This window comes from Calypte anna, chromosome 12, assembly GCF_003957555.1.
Source record: "Calypte anna isolate BGI_N300 chromosome 12, bCalAnn1_v1.p, whole genome shotgun sequence".
In the NCBI taxonomy this organism is placed as follows: Eukaryota; Metazoa; Chordata; class Aves; order Apodiformes; family Trochilidae; genus Calypte; species Calypte anna.
The window spans coordinates 2,102,486-2,116,569 of NC_044258.1; the positions used below are offsets into that span (position 1 = coordinate 2,102,486).

The following is a 14,084-nucleotide window of genomic DNA, read 5'->3' on the forward strand; positions in this document are numbered from 1 at the left end:
TAAAGCTAATTAAATGATGATTATAACCTAAACAGTTTCTAGAAGACTCGGGATGCAATTTTTAGTTTTGGGCAGCTTCAGTCTGCTATAATGTTTTCTATAAGTGTAATGTGCTATTAAAATAATATGGATGAGCTTAGAAAAGGCTGTAAGCAGGTTAGGGCTCTGCTGGAGCCTCGAGCCCCTTCTGGGCACTCCCCTGCATCACTCCTGGAGCAGGAGCTGCTGGGTTATGTTTGCCAAATTTTAGATGGTTTTTCTGAACTGAAAGTAGCAGAGAATATACATTTCCTCTGGATAAGCAGATTCCCTCAGGCCAGAAATCAACAAGTTTAGTTTTTCTTTAGAGAGCTGGAGAGTGTATAAACTGCAGTGGAGAGCTGCAGGAGGAGGAAGGACTGGCAGCTCTTCTTTGCTGTGTTAAATACCACTGCACATCCCCACCTCTTGAAGTCTCCTCTTCATCAAGGAGCAGGCAGAGGAGATGAGATCCTGGCTAATCACCAGCTAGAACAAAGATCAGCTGGGAGGGAAGGTGTATTCCTCTGTCCCTGCCAGAACCAAAAATGTGTCTTCTTCGTGTGCAGGGAGTGGGTGCCACTCCTAATCAGCAATGGAAATGGCCCTGAAGCTCCTACAAACCCTAAAAACCTCTCAGGATTGCTCTAGGAGCAGGGGTGACCCTGCTTTAGCTTGTACTCTGTTCCATTTCTTCCCTCAAATAATATCTCTTTAGTCAAGGTAAGTTAAAAATGCTGATTTCTACTGCTTGGTGGTGTTAAAGGGTCTGTGTTTGAGATCAGATATGGGAATTCTGCTGCCGTGTTTCATGCCAGCTCTTGAAGACAACAAATGCTCTGCCAGCTTTGTGCTTCATTTGCAAGACTTGTTATTTAGTGTGCAGTGAATTGGGCTGTTTCCCCACCCTGGGCACATCCAGCAGGACAGTGCAGGCAAATCCCTGGGGAGATGCAAACACAAAGCTGGCTGATGCTGGGAGGACCAACGTGGAAGGAAGGACACGTTCACCACCTGGATTGTTTCTGCAGTGCCTTTCTCTGTTTGCCATGGACGTGTTTGCTTGAAGGAAATCTCTAAGTGTCTGGGGTTTGCTGTTATAACACTGATTGTCCAAGGAAATAGATAGAGGTGGTTGAAAAAAAGCAGCAAAACTGAGGGGGGCAAGGTGAGCCCCAAGGAAAGCTTCTGTGTTTTGCTGCATGCATGTGAACCAAACGCTGTCACAAATAAACCAAAAGGTAATTCAACCAAGGAAGGTTCGGACATCAGGAAGCAACCTGAAGAGGTGGTTCATGCCCCAGGCATGGTGTTCAAGTGGCATTTGGACAATGCCCTTAAAAACACCCTGTTAATTTTGGTCAGCCCTGAACTGCTCCTGCAGTTGGACTAGATGGTAATTGTAGGTCTCTTCCAAATGTCCTATCCCATCCCGTGCCATCCCATCCCATCCCATCCTATCCTATCCCATCCTATCCCATCCTATCCCATCCTATCCCATCCTATCCCATCCTATCCTATCCTATCCTATCCTATCCTATCCTATCCTATCCTATCCTATTTTTGTGTTGATACTTCTGACATTTGGAGGAATGTGTACAAAGCACCACTAGACACCTGAGCAGCTCAGAAATCCTGCTTGTTTTTCCTGATGCAGATCTCTCCTGGGGAGCCCAGGAGGCTGCTGGTTTCCTCCCTGCCCTTCCTGGGGTGCAGAACACGTGGGGGGCTCTGATGCATCCTCAGGAAGTGGCTCTGCAAACCACTGTGAAGGGGAGGATGAGTGATGCCCTTGTCTGAGAAAGGAGTGGGTGGAGGCTTGGCAATTTCTGCCATTTTTAAGGTGGCATTTCCTTTTCTTAGAGAAAACTGTTGTGCTGCTGCTTCCTGTAACATGAGGTATCTGGAAGAAGGAAAAGTCTTTGACCCTTGATCCTCTTGAGTGTATCTTACCCTGTTTTTGACTAAGAAGGGATGTAGGTTATGCTGCTTTTCAGACTTAATTGAAATAGATTTAGAGATTAACTGGAGATTAATGTTTTGATTCACCACTTAGAGGATCAAAAATCCTGTAAGAGCAAAGAAAATAAAAATCCAATTCTCTCAGGGAAGCCAATATAAAATAAAGCAAAAAGACAGTTCTTTCAGGCTGGGAAGATATTTGTGGTGGTTTGTAAGGCTGTCATCTGTTGCAGTGATGTTTCAATGTGCCCACAAGATCTCTTGGGCTGTAAGAAGGTGACATGATGTGGGTGCTGGTGTATGGAAGTTATCAATAATGTAGAAACCCACGTGTTGGACAGCAGAGGCTCCAGTGTGCTGTTCTGGACCTGTCTGCCACAAAATGAGATCTTTTATCCTTCATGTTCAAAGCAGGGAACTGATGTAATTACTGTAGAGTGTTGCAGGCTTCTCAGCTGCTCAAACAAATTGCTTTAAAATGCTGAGAAATAGGTCTGCAAATACCTAGGATCATTAACTGCAGTCACTGCTGAGGCCACCTCTTTCATTTGGATGTAAGGAATCATAATGAGGATAAAAATACCCTTTTTTTTAGCAGAAAGTTTTCTATGCAGGAACTGCAAGGCTTTACAACATATTTGCTCTTTTATAATATTCAAAGAGCTTTTTGAGCAAGGAAAAGTCAAGTTACAAGGTGTGGGGCTGCTGGGAGGGACCTTGTTTTCCCCCACGTTGCTTCTCAGAAGTGTAGAGTATGGAGCAGAGATATCAGGGTGCTGCTGGAGACAGAGGTTTGGGGCAGATTAGCTGAAGAAAAGGGTCTGTCATCTCTGGGGAGGAGATTAACTGCAGCTCTGGGCTGTGGAGGTAGAGAAGTGGGCAGGGGCTGTGCTGGGAGCAGCCCTGGCAGCCTCACCAGGGCCTCAAATCCCTAAATTAAGTTTAAGTAGTAGTTTAAGATTGAAAAGGCTTCCCAGCCCTGCCTGAGAATGAAGCCAGGACAGTTGGCATCATTCATCCAAAGTGAGAGCTCTTCCTCAAAGTGGCAGAGAGCTGCAGGCACAGCAGAGGAACCAGGAATTCAGGCAACACCTGAATGCCTTTAGGAGGTGGTTTGTTGGTTTTTTTGCAAAAAGGTGTATTCCTGAGTATAACAGGTGTGTTATTCCTGAGCCTGTTCTTTTCTGATGCAGAGTAATACCTGACCCTGCAGAATCCTTTGCTGGAGTAGTTGCTTGGGCACCAGCACTCAGGATGAGCATCCCTCTGCCATCCCAGCACACATCCCAGCAACGTGGAGAGTTGGATGCTCAGGTGGCAGGGCAGGCAGGTTGTCCTCTGCTCCATGACAGGCACAACACCAACTACCAGTAAAGAAAAGCTTAGGGACGGCTGTGCCAGCTACAGCCCAGCCATGGCAGGGGGCTTGGAACTGGATGATCTTTCAGGTCATTTCCAACCCAAACTGTTCTGTGACTCAAGCAGTGGAGGTGAATCCCAGTGAGAAAGGATCTCCAAGAACCTGGTGATGAGTGGGTCACACCTACATGGTCCCCAGGGAGTGGGTGCAGGTGGGTCAAGCTCAGGGCTGGTTTGGATCCCTGCCTGGAAGAAAGAGAAGGAGCTCCAGCAGCTTTACTGGGGGCTCTCAGACTGAAAGAGCAGCTTCCTCTTTCCTATTCAGTAGTCCTAGCCATTGGGTGAAATCCTAAAAACATCCAGCAAAACCATTGTGAGAGCAAACAGCCAACCCTTTTTGGTGTGCAAAGGCCTGAGCACTCCACTCTTTTGAGCTTTAGCATATTTATATTTATATATCTATAAAAACTCAGTGTGCACAGAAAGATTGCTGCCCCAGGAAGAACACAGGCAGCTAATAATAAGAGAAAGCTGAGAGAGATGGGTTCGGTCTGCACTGACTTCCTGATTTTGGTAAGAAAAAGCCACACCTAGGGAAGCCTCTGTTTTCATTGCTTTTTCAGCATAACAGTCCTGTAACCTGTCTTGGATTAGGTACTCTGTGGATTGAGGGTTATTTTCCAATGGAAAATGGATGGTCCAGTATTTTCCACACTCAAGGAATTTAGCTGTAGGCTTTGCTCCTTCTCAGCCTCTGTCAGCTAAGATGGCAATCAGAAAGAAACTAATCCAGCTCAAAAAGACATCTAAAGAGCAACAAAGAAATGTGGGGATTTTTCCCCCCCTGGTGCAAAAGCTTTTGGAAGAAGTTTTGCATTCCAAATTTGGACTGTTTTGAGGTGAATTATTTTATACAGCTCTAGGCCAAGTTATAAAGCATTCTCTATGAAGTTACTGATCTGACTGCAGGAGGGAATCAAATGGAAAAGTCCATGTCTCCAAGGGTCTAAAGTCCTCCTTTCAGATACCCACTTACAGGTGGAGCATATTTTCAGGAAGAAAAAAATCCCTTCTGCAGAGAACCAGCCATTCTCCCACAGAAGATATTTTTAGTAGCTGAATTTTTTGTGCCAGAGCCTTTTCTGACTACAAGATGCATTACCAGTGAACCTGACAAAAAGCAAATAAGGACAATTCAGCAACAAAGATGCCCAAGTGCAAAGGTTTTGCAAAAAAACCCAAAGGTAGCATGCTCTGAATGGAGGCAACACAGTATTTTCAGTCAGTCCAAGAAATCACATGCGAGGTTGGTGACATTAGCTCAGAGCTTTGGCCTCCACGTGGAAATGAAATGTGTTTCCTTTTTCTCTTTGATTTAGTGGCTACAATGGTTGAAGTTTTCCACTACCTTGTATAAGGGGTTGCAGGGATGGTGCAAATCAGAAGCTTGTGTTGCTCTAAAAAATGTTCCTGTCTGGCCAGGCTTGCTGAGGAGCATGGCTGCAAGCCACAGGACCCCCAGGCAGCATGGACAAGATGGGATGGGACACTTGGCCACATCCCAGCCTTCCCTTCTGGCTCTTTGAGGGCACTTCCCCAGCTTTTTTCCCTATCTGAACACTTAAGCAGAAGATACTAAAAAGATAAAGTGTCTGATGCCCTTCTACTAGCAGAAGGCCACGATGTAGTTTTATCACACCCAGAGGAGATGACATTTTAATAAATACTCATGCTGAGACATACTGCTGCACATCTTGATGGAAAACAGAAAAAGAACAAGAAAAAAACCAAACCAGAACACCTAGAATGAGAGCCAGGAGATGCATCAGTGGGAGAACTAAGGGGGCAAAACATCTTCTGCAACAGAGTTAGTGTTAAGACCTGGGAAAACCAATTTATTTGGCTGCTTTTGTAGGTCAGCAGTCTTGCCAGGGAGCTGGACCCTTTAGTCCATGCATTTTCCTTTCCAACTGGCCTTGCTGACTGGAGCTGTCCCTGTTGGTCTAAAATCCCAGGCATGCAGAGCTCTGTGCTGTACCCGTGTGGGATGGTTTGCACCGTGGGCTCAAACCTCTGCAAGGTTCTGACACTGCAGGAGCTGTGGGATGGATGCTCCCAGCATGCAGAGGAGATGCAGGACCCATCATCACAGCCACGTTTAATATTTTGCTACATGAAGCATGCAGTGAACTGGCTGCAAATAGCAAATGACCTGTTTGAGACACTTAATTCATGCAGTTCCCTGCCCATGGGCTGTGTGGTTGTGAGGCACTTAGGAGCTGAAGGGAGGAGACCCAGCACAGCAGAGGGGCAGATTTGCTTTTCAAGCTTTTACATAGATGTTCCCCACCCTGTGAGTTGTCTGTCCCACCTTGAGCTTCTCTATTTGTGGAGGGTTGGTTATTACTGTGCCCTCGGTTCCCCATCACCACCTTTCAGACACTAAAATCTTCCACCCCTTTTGACACGCAGGTTTCAGAGAAAGAGCAGGCAGGGGAAGTGAGCTGTGGTTTCTTCGGGGGGCCCTGTCACAGAGGGTAGGATAGCTGGGTAGGACAGCTGGCTGCTAAATTACACCAATTTCTGCATTTCAGTCTTAGTTGTCATCGCAGGGAGTGCAGAGGGTGTGTGCAGAGCACCATGTGCTTTCAATAAAGCTCCTATTATTGTTTTCATCATGCTCCCATGATTACCCCCGGCTCTGGTACAATGTCATCAGACACCCAGCAACCAAGAATTCCCCTCCTCTCCTCCAGGATCAGAGCCTTTTCTCAGAGGCAGCCACCCCACAGCTTGCAGCTCTCATGTCATGTTGTCCCCTCCAGCCACCCCAGCTCTCAGCTCAAACAAAGCAGAACCCTTGTGGATCCCTTAGAAGGTGCTGACTGATGCTAGGGGGGCTCTTTGTCTGCCCAGATGGGAATTCTGACTTTATCTGTCCACTCAAGTCTGTCCTTCTCAGCTGCCCTGTGTGGGGTGCTCAGCTCCCTGCACTCTGGGGGGGGGCACTTTCTGCTTCCAGATAAGAGCACAGGGAGGTCCTCTAATCCCCTGCCTGCAGTGTTTTGAAGCAGCCCAGCTGGAAACTGGAGTTAAGGAAAGCTGAGGAGCTTGGAAAAAAAAAAAAAAAAGTCACACTTTTTCAGGATAAAAGTGCCAAGTGAGGGCTGAGTCTGCCTGATACCCAGGTGTGCAGAGCAAGCCTGGGGCACAGGCATCTTCCCACCTCCACACTTCAACCCTCTGAACACCTCTGCCTCTGCTCTAGGTGAGACTGTCCCCTTCACTGTCCCCCTGGCCCAGGGGGATGGATGCTCCCAGGCTGCAGAGGAGATGCAGGACCCATCATCACAGCCCCTGCTGACTGCAGGGGCTGACTGCTCACACCTCATCCAAGCCTCGTTTCAGTCAATGCAGGTGTAAAAGTGCCCAAAATGGGAGGAGGAGGAGGTTGCTGGGCCAGGGGATGGATGTCCCCTTAGTGCTGTTTCAGCCTCTTTGGCTGTGAGTAACTGCAGTTGCACAATGCAGAGGTTTATAAGGGAAATGATGAGAATGAGATGAATGCTGCCCAGATAAACTATATTTATTGCACAATAGCCAGAATACCTACATTTGAACTCTAATCCTGGCAGGGCTGTTTGCAGAACATGCAAAAACTTCACCTCAGTTCTTCTCCCTGTGCACGTTCTTTTGATTTGATTTTTATTTTGGAACTGTTGACTGCCACCTCAGGAAGAGGGAACTGAGTTCTTTGTACTACAAAAAAAAAAAAAAACAAAAAAAAAAACCAACCCAACCCACAAAGACCCCAGTAGCAAGCACCACAGAAATTTTTCTTTCATCAGGGGGATCTGCAGCATTACCCATGATGTAGCTGCTGCCTCCTGATGGGAAGCCCCAGGGGTACTCAGGTGCTTGGCACACAGATAGCACTAAGATGAAAAGGCACAGCAGTACAGATCAATACACAGTGGGTAAAGCTACCAGGCTGTTTTTTTTGAGAAAGAGGTGAGTTTGTTCTTGTGCAATTTACAGATGGGTAAATCCTGCTCAGCAGAGCACCTCTGTGATGAGTATGTTCTCAGTACACAGCTCCTTGTGGCAGCAGTGGGGTAAGATGCCTCTACACTACCTACACCATAGCTGATGCCCCAAATAGTTTGGTGATGCAGCTTTCCAGTGCAGAGTGAAATTGATTCTCCTTTCCAGAAGAGATGTATTTGTGGTCTTGTTTGCTTGGCATTGCTCCCTGTTGCTCCCCTGCAGTCCCTGTGTGTGTGTCAGCATTTCTGCTGGCTTTCTGCTCATTGCAGGATGCAGCTGCTGCTTCCCAAACTGCTTTCCCTGGATGGAAGGGTAAGACCTGGCTGTGGGGCTGCAGGGTGCTGACCAACACTGAGGGCTCCAGAGGGAGCTGGGGGACCCCAGGGAGGGTCAGACAAGCAAACTCAGCATCTGCAGCGAGGGAGATACTGCTGGAGGAGAGGTGATGTTGTACAAAGTGTGGGGTCAGGCAGTAGCCACGGGGCCAGTCGGGGTCTGGCACAAGGCAGGGTGTGCCTGTGCTCCTAGGGCACTGCTGGCAGCTCTGCAAAGGAGCCCTCCCAGCTTCTGCTGAGCCCAGCAGTGCTCTGGCAACTGAACAAGAATTTGCCTTCTGCACCACTCTCAGGGTTTGTTTGGGTGTTTTTAGTAATATCCTCCAGGAAGTGTGACATTACATCCCCTCCTCTGATGAAAAACCAACAAGCAGTATCTGCCCTAGCCCCAAATAAAATCAACCTCACAAAGCTTTTCAAGGGATGCACCAGCTTTTATGGAGACACAATTATTTACACATTTATTATTTATTTACATTTACACATTTATTGTTTACACAATTATTTACCCCACTGCTGCCAACTGGGTTTAATGCTGGGAGGAGTCCATATATTACAAGTTGTCTGCAGAGTGCCTGATGTGCAAATAAACTGGATTGGAAGGCTCTGTGTCCTCACCAGAGCAAATGGAGCAAAAATAACTATTTTTTTTTCATGCTTCCAGGTTCCAGGAGGAGTGGACTCGGGGCACCAGAGCTCCAGAGTGCTGCAAAGATGAGGAGCATCTTCCAGGGTTATCCAGGAGCAGCGGAGTGCCCGTGAAACTGGGGGTACTGGGACACAGCACTGGGGCACCCACAGTGAGTGCCATACATGTTGTTGAAGTCTATGGACATAAGGATGGTTGTAACAGACCAAGCTGTCAGATACCTGCATAGCTGGGGTCTGAAATACAATCACTCCTCTGGACCAAAATGAAAAATTGGATAGAAATAATGTGCCTTAAAGACAACATGGAAAGTTAATTATTCCCATGAATTTGCAAATTTTCTATATTCTAAGATAGTTATTTAACAGAAACGCTTCAAGGTCTGATACAAATAAAGAACTGAGTGCTGGGAACAGCAGTCTGTAGCCATTCCTTGTGGTGTGACCATGGCAGAAGCATAATAGCATTCTGATGGAAATCTGGAGAGAAGTGGTACCAGGTTGGATCCTTGCCTCATACAAACTCACTGGTGATAACTCCACACTCAGTTGCAAGCAGTGCTTTTTGAAGCATTTCAGAATGAGAAGCTCCCCTTATTTTTGCACAGTAGCATGCTAGAACTTCAATAAAGTCTTGTTTTTAATTAAAAATCCCCCATTGCCTTGGATCAGGAGGGCCTTTTTGTTCAATCCCTCTGCTCCAATCCACCAGCCAAGGTATATTTTTTCTTGGTTTTTCCATTTTGAATGGTTAAGTAAATGATGTAGCTCTTATTCTGCTGTTCATGTGCACACACATATATCTCATAGGTACAACATAGTTATTTTTGCCCAAGTGGAAGCCTTATTTATACATCTGTCATCAGCTAACAGGTGTTGTCATATTCCTGTCATCATGGAAATACGATCTCATAGCAGGCTCCAGTAATTGTTTAGTTGTTGGTGGGTTTTTTTCCCCCAGGTCTCATCTTTAGGCCTCCAATTCTAAAGTTTCAGCTTAGAAATTCAAATTTTTGTAGCTTGCTGGCAGGCCTAGAAATGCTCTGTTCCATCCTGAGATGGCAGAGGTGAACAACACATGCTGGAACTTCAGCTGTGTGGAAGCTGGAGCAGAGAAGCTTGGGTTTGTTTTGGTTTGTTTTTTTTTTCTTGTTCCTGTTAAGCTCTTCCACACATCACACTTGGCTGCACCCCTGCAATATCTTAATATCTGAGAGTTAGGACATTGTACTTTCCAACACTCATTCCAGTGAAGTTCTCAGTTCATTAAATAAATACTAGCCCATGCTTATCAGGATGTATTTGGTATTTCTACTGGGAACCATTTTGCCTGCAGCTTTTCAGCTGTACCCAGATGCTCTCTTGCATTCCCTGGGCAAAGTTTGGTCCCAGCTGCAGAGGGCTCAGGCTGGGTGTGAGAAGATGCCCAAGAGGAGCCAGCTGGAGCCCCTGGCAGCCTGGAAAAAGGGATGGAAAGCTGTGAAATCCCCATCCTTAGCCCTGCTTATAGTGCCAGCAGTGTGGCAGGAGGGCAGGGAGTTTGGGCTCTGTCCATAAGGAAAAGACTCCTGGGGCAGCAGCAGCCCTGGAAGTTTGCAGATGTATGAAAATAAATCAAACCATGGCAAAGGAGCACAGAGAGAAGCAAAGGCTGGGAAAACTGGGCCAACACCTGAGGTGCTGCTGCATGAGGCTGGTACTTTGGAATTAAAAGTGAAGAAGTTAAAGACTTGCCACATAATAAGAGGTACAACTCAGTAGTGCTTGTAGGACTAATGGTTCACATTTGTCAGAAAAGGAGGAAGAGGGAAATGGACTTCAAAAAGGCATCTGTTGACAGACCAAAATGAGAAGTACAAAGGATCTATGCAGAAACCATCTGATAGATGGAGAGCTGGCAGTCACTCCCAGGGATTGCTTGAAGTCAGGCAAACCTGATGCAGAGGACAGCAAAAATCTGGTACAGCTCCCTCAGGAGCTCCTAGGACATGAAAATCAGAGTGGAAAACCCCAAAAAGTGGAAATGTGGGGAACGACTGAGGAGCTGCAGAAAAATTGGTGAGTGGAGATGTTCAGGAAGGTAAGAAGTACCTGTTCAGAGGGAGGGAGAAATACAGCAAGAAAGGGAAATGGATGAAGAGAAAACAGAGTGGAAGAAACAGAGAGCTGGTGTGGTTTAACCTCCCCCTCCAGCAGCTCAGCCCCACCAGCCCCTTGCTCACTGCTCCCAGTGATGGGGAGAGAATGGGAAGGGTAAAAGTGAGAAACCTCCTGGGCTGAGATCAAGGCAGCTGAAGAGGTGAAGCAAAAGCTGCAGACACAAGCAAAGCAAACCCAGGGGTTCCTTCCCTCCTTCCCATGGCAGGCAGGTGTCCAGCCAGCTCCAGGACAGCTCCACACCCAGCAGGGACTTGGGAAGCCAAATGCCATCACTCCAAACATCCCTCCCTTCCTTCTTCTCCCCCAGCTTTATCTGCTGAGCAGATGTCCTGTCCTCTGGAATGTCCCTGTGCTCTGGAATGTCCCTGTGCTCAGTGTGGATCTGCTCTCCTTGTCCTGTCCCACTCCCAGCATCCTCACTGCTGGGCTGGGGTGAGGAGCAGAGAAGGCTTTAACAAGGAATCCATCTCTACATGATCAGTGCTGTTCCCAGCACAAATCCCAACCCAGACCCATACCAGTGACTGTGAAGGAGGTGAACTCTACCCCAGAGAAAGCCAGGGCAAGAGAAAAACTAGAGGCAGGGTGTTTCTTGGGAAGAGCCAAAATGGACCCAGTTATGGCAACCACTTAATCTCTACTTTGGATCAGGCATCACTAGGAAGTTTACTGGATTGTGCAATGAGTTTTAGGAAACTCTGGAGGGACAAGAGAAATCTTAGAAGATGGGGAAGGGCAAATCTAACTTGAATAAGGGGAGAGCAAAGAACCTCAGGGAGCACCAGGATGAAGGGGCTTCTCTGGTACTTAGAGAGATCCTAGGACAAATGATGAAACCATCAGTTTGTAAAGCCAGCATGGCTCAACCCACAGGTAGAGTTGTAGGCATGGGGGGAACTGGTCTTTTATACCAGTAAGGTCATGCCTGACTCTCAAAGCAGCCTCAGTACAGGTGTGGAGGGTGGCCTGGTTACACCTGATCCTGCCTCTCTGCACCCCTTGGGAATGTCTTTCTTCCACATCTCTGTGATGATGAGATTTCATTATTTAGCTCCCTGATGTTTGAATTCTATCTTTTGACTTGAAAATGCAGTAGTATGATTGCAAGTCACTGAGTGAAATAAACTCACTTGTTGGGATGTCTGAGTGAACACCCTGGCTGGGGAAGGGAGCCCGGGGACCCTCTGCTCCAGTGAGGACAATCTGAGTGTGATGGGCACAGCAAACCCTGGGGCTGACAGGGACACAGAAAGTGACAGAGGAGGGAGGTGAGTTTATTATCTGTGTGCAAGAGCATGGGGCTGCTGTCATGTGTTACAAGAGGTGCCAAAGTTACAGCAAGATAAGGAAACAACACCCATAGTGTTTGTGTAAGGCTGGTGGTTCCCTCTGGGACTGGGCTACACCCCCTGGACTTGACTTTATTGTAAACCTTATTGTCAGAAGGAAAGTAAGTGCTGTGCAGGAAGGAGGTGGAAGCAGCAGGGGATCTAAAATAGACATTTAAAAACTTGTTATTGTGAAGTTAACCCTTAAATGTTTGCCAGATGGTGGTTTCACATGGATTCAGGCTCCCAGATCTGCTACAGGAGCTTTGCATTCCTTGGGGTATTCTACATAACTGGTGGCTTGCACTTACAGAACAAGTTAAAAAGGTACAAACTCCATAAACAAGCACAAGAGAGCCTCCTCCCTGCCTACAGTTTATAAGGAGATAATTTACAATAAGGGATGCTTACAATTTAATTGGTGGATGTTACATTACGGCAGGGTAATTCACAGCAGTGTTGATAGAGCAGTTGCTGCTCTGCATCCCCTCAGCCTGGGTTTCGAAATGGTTTTCCCAGAGCAGGCACTGCTGGGGCTTTGCTGGGCCCCTTTTTGAGTTTTGTCTGCCTGCAGAAAAGCAAAGGACTGGTTTTAAGATCTTATGCTCAATATTAAATGTTCTCTGAAACAAAGAGGGGATTTCATGTGCCATGCTGGAATCCTGGAATGCCCCTAGCCTGGGACAGGGACCCCCTGGACCCTGCACCCACAGCACTGACTCCTTACAGAAATATCTCCTGGGGGACCCCTGCTTGTGTTTGTGAGGTGTCACAGGGTCTCATGTAGAGAAACAAGACATCCAGGTGCCTCGAGTTGCCAAAGAGTGGGTGTGAGTCCACCTGTGCCTGGTTAGGGCAGGCCCCCTATTACCAGGGGTCCAATAAAGGTGGGACACACACCCACAGAGAGAAGCTCAGCTCACTCTGGTGTGAGGCAATGGAGAGGCCAGCAGCTCGTTGAGCCTCAGGAGCAAGAAAGGCTCCTCCTGCTACAGTCTCACATTACCAGATCCTGTGACTTTTGTCACAAGTCTAATGATATTTCTTATTTTCTTTAAGCCACAAATGATAGATTGGATGAATATGTGAAAATCCCAGTTTCTATTTAAATATAAGTCTCACACTTGTGTTTAAAGGAAGAAGTTTCAGTTCTGAAGTGTCAAACAATAGAAAAAAACATGTCTTTTCAGTTTCTTTGGTGGTAATGACATGATTTGGAGGAGGCCTCTCTCATGATTCACAGATACTTGAAGCTGTGCTACCTTCAGACTGCATTTTGGTCTGGATGGAGCCATGAATCTTGGGATGGACACCAGAGTACCTGCAGTCGAGTTAGCATGGTTTTCAGGAAGCCTTCCACATGGATTTTTGGCTTTGCAGGCTTTCTCCTGGACACCACCTCCTCGGATATTATCCTGGAAGTCTCCAGAGATGCTGTTTTCTTTAGCTCTGCTCTGCTGCTGTCAGTCTGATCAAATCCTGGCCCCCTAAAAGTGATGCAAGGGGGACACAGGGATCTGTGTCACCCTTCAGGAAACTGAGCAGGTTTTCTATTTACTTGTTCAGGTCTGTTATGAAGCCACAGCTGACAGAGCCAGTGTTGAAGGGCTCCCTGTTGTATTCCATTGGCCATTTCTCCTGTCACTGCACGCAGAAGGAATCAGCTGGTGGGAACACTGTGGAGTCCCAGCACCCTGTGTCTCAGTGTTTCCAAAGCCTGTCTCCTCCATTCCTGATAGCTGGAGCTGCTGCAATGCTGGAAACACGGATCTGCTCTGGCACAGCAGCCAGCAAGGCAGGGAAAGGTCATTGGGTGTAAATGACACCAAATTGTGTGCGTCAGGAGCAGAAGCAGAGCAGAAGCAGCTTACCCTCTGGATCCTTAAGCACGTGTGTGCTCAGGCTGCTCATGTGTTTCAAGGTCAAGGCTGTCTGGAAAGGGATATTCCCCCAGGAGAAATGTTGCATCCATGAGCTGGGGGGTTGTGGTGGCTCCTAATCCATCCCCAGCCTCCTGCCTGCCATGGATCAAGGAGGTGGATTGCCTGCTGCCTGCATCCCCTCCTCTCTGTCCTTCCTGGCTCCCTGAGCTGGCAGGGTGATGACTTCCAGGTGAGGACACTGCAGGCAAAGGGGCTTTGTTCTTTCCCTGAAGCTCTTCTGAATATCTGTTTGCCAGCTGTTTATTTGTACACCTAAGGGGAGGATGCTCAAATGGCTTTATTTG

General features: G+C 47.3%; 1 protein-coding gene across 2 annotated transcripts in view; it reads left to right on the forward strand.

The window, feature by feature from the left end:
• SUSD3 (sushi domain containing 3) overlaps positions 1–8,717 on the forward strand; it is a 34,040-nt gene extending 25,323 nt beyond the window's left edge. For both annotated transcript variants that reach the window (XM_030458520.1, XM_030458521.1), the window contains exon 5: positions 8,386–8,717. In XM_030458520.1, the coding sequence (XP_030314380.1) occupies positions 8,386–8,599 (214 nt within the window). In that variant the 3' untranslated portion in view covers positions 8,600–8,717. The remainder of the gene's footprint in view (positions 1–8,385) is intronic.
• Positions 8,718–14,084: the final 5,367 nt, after the last annotated feature.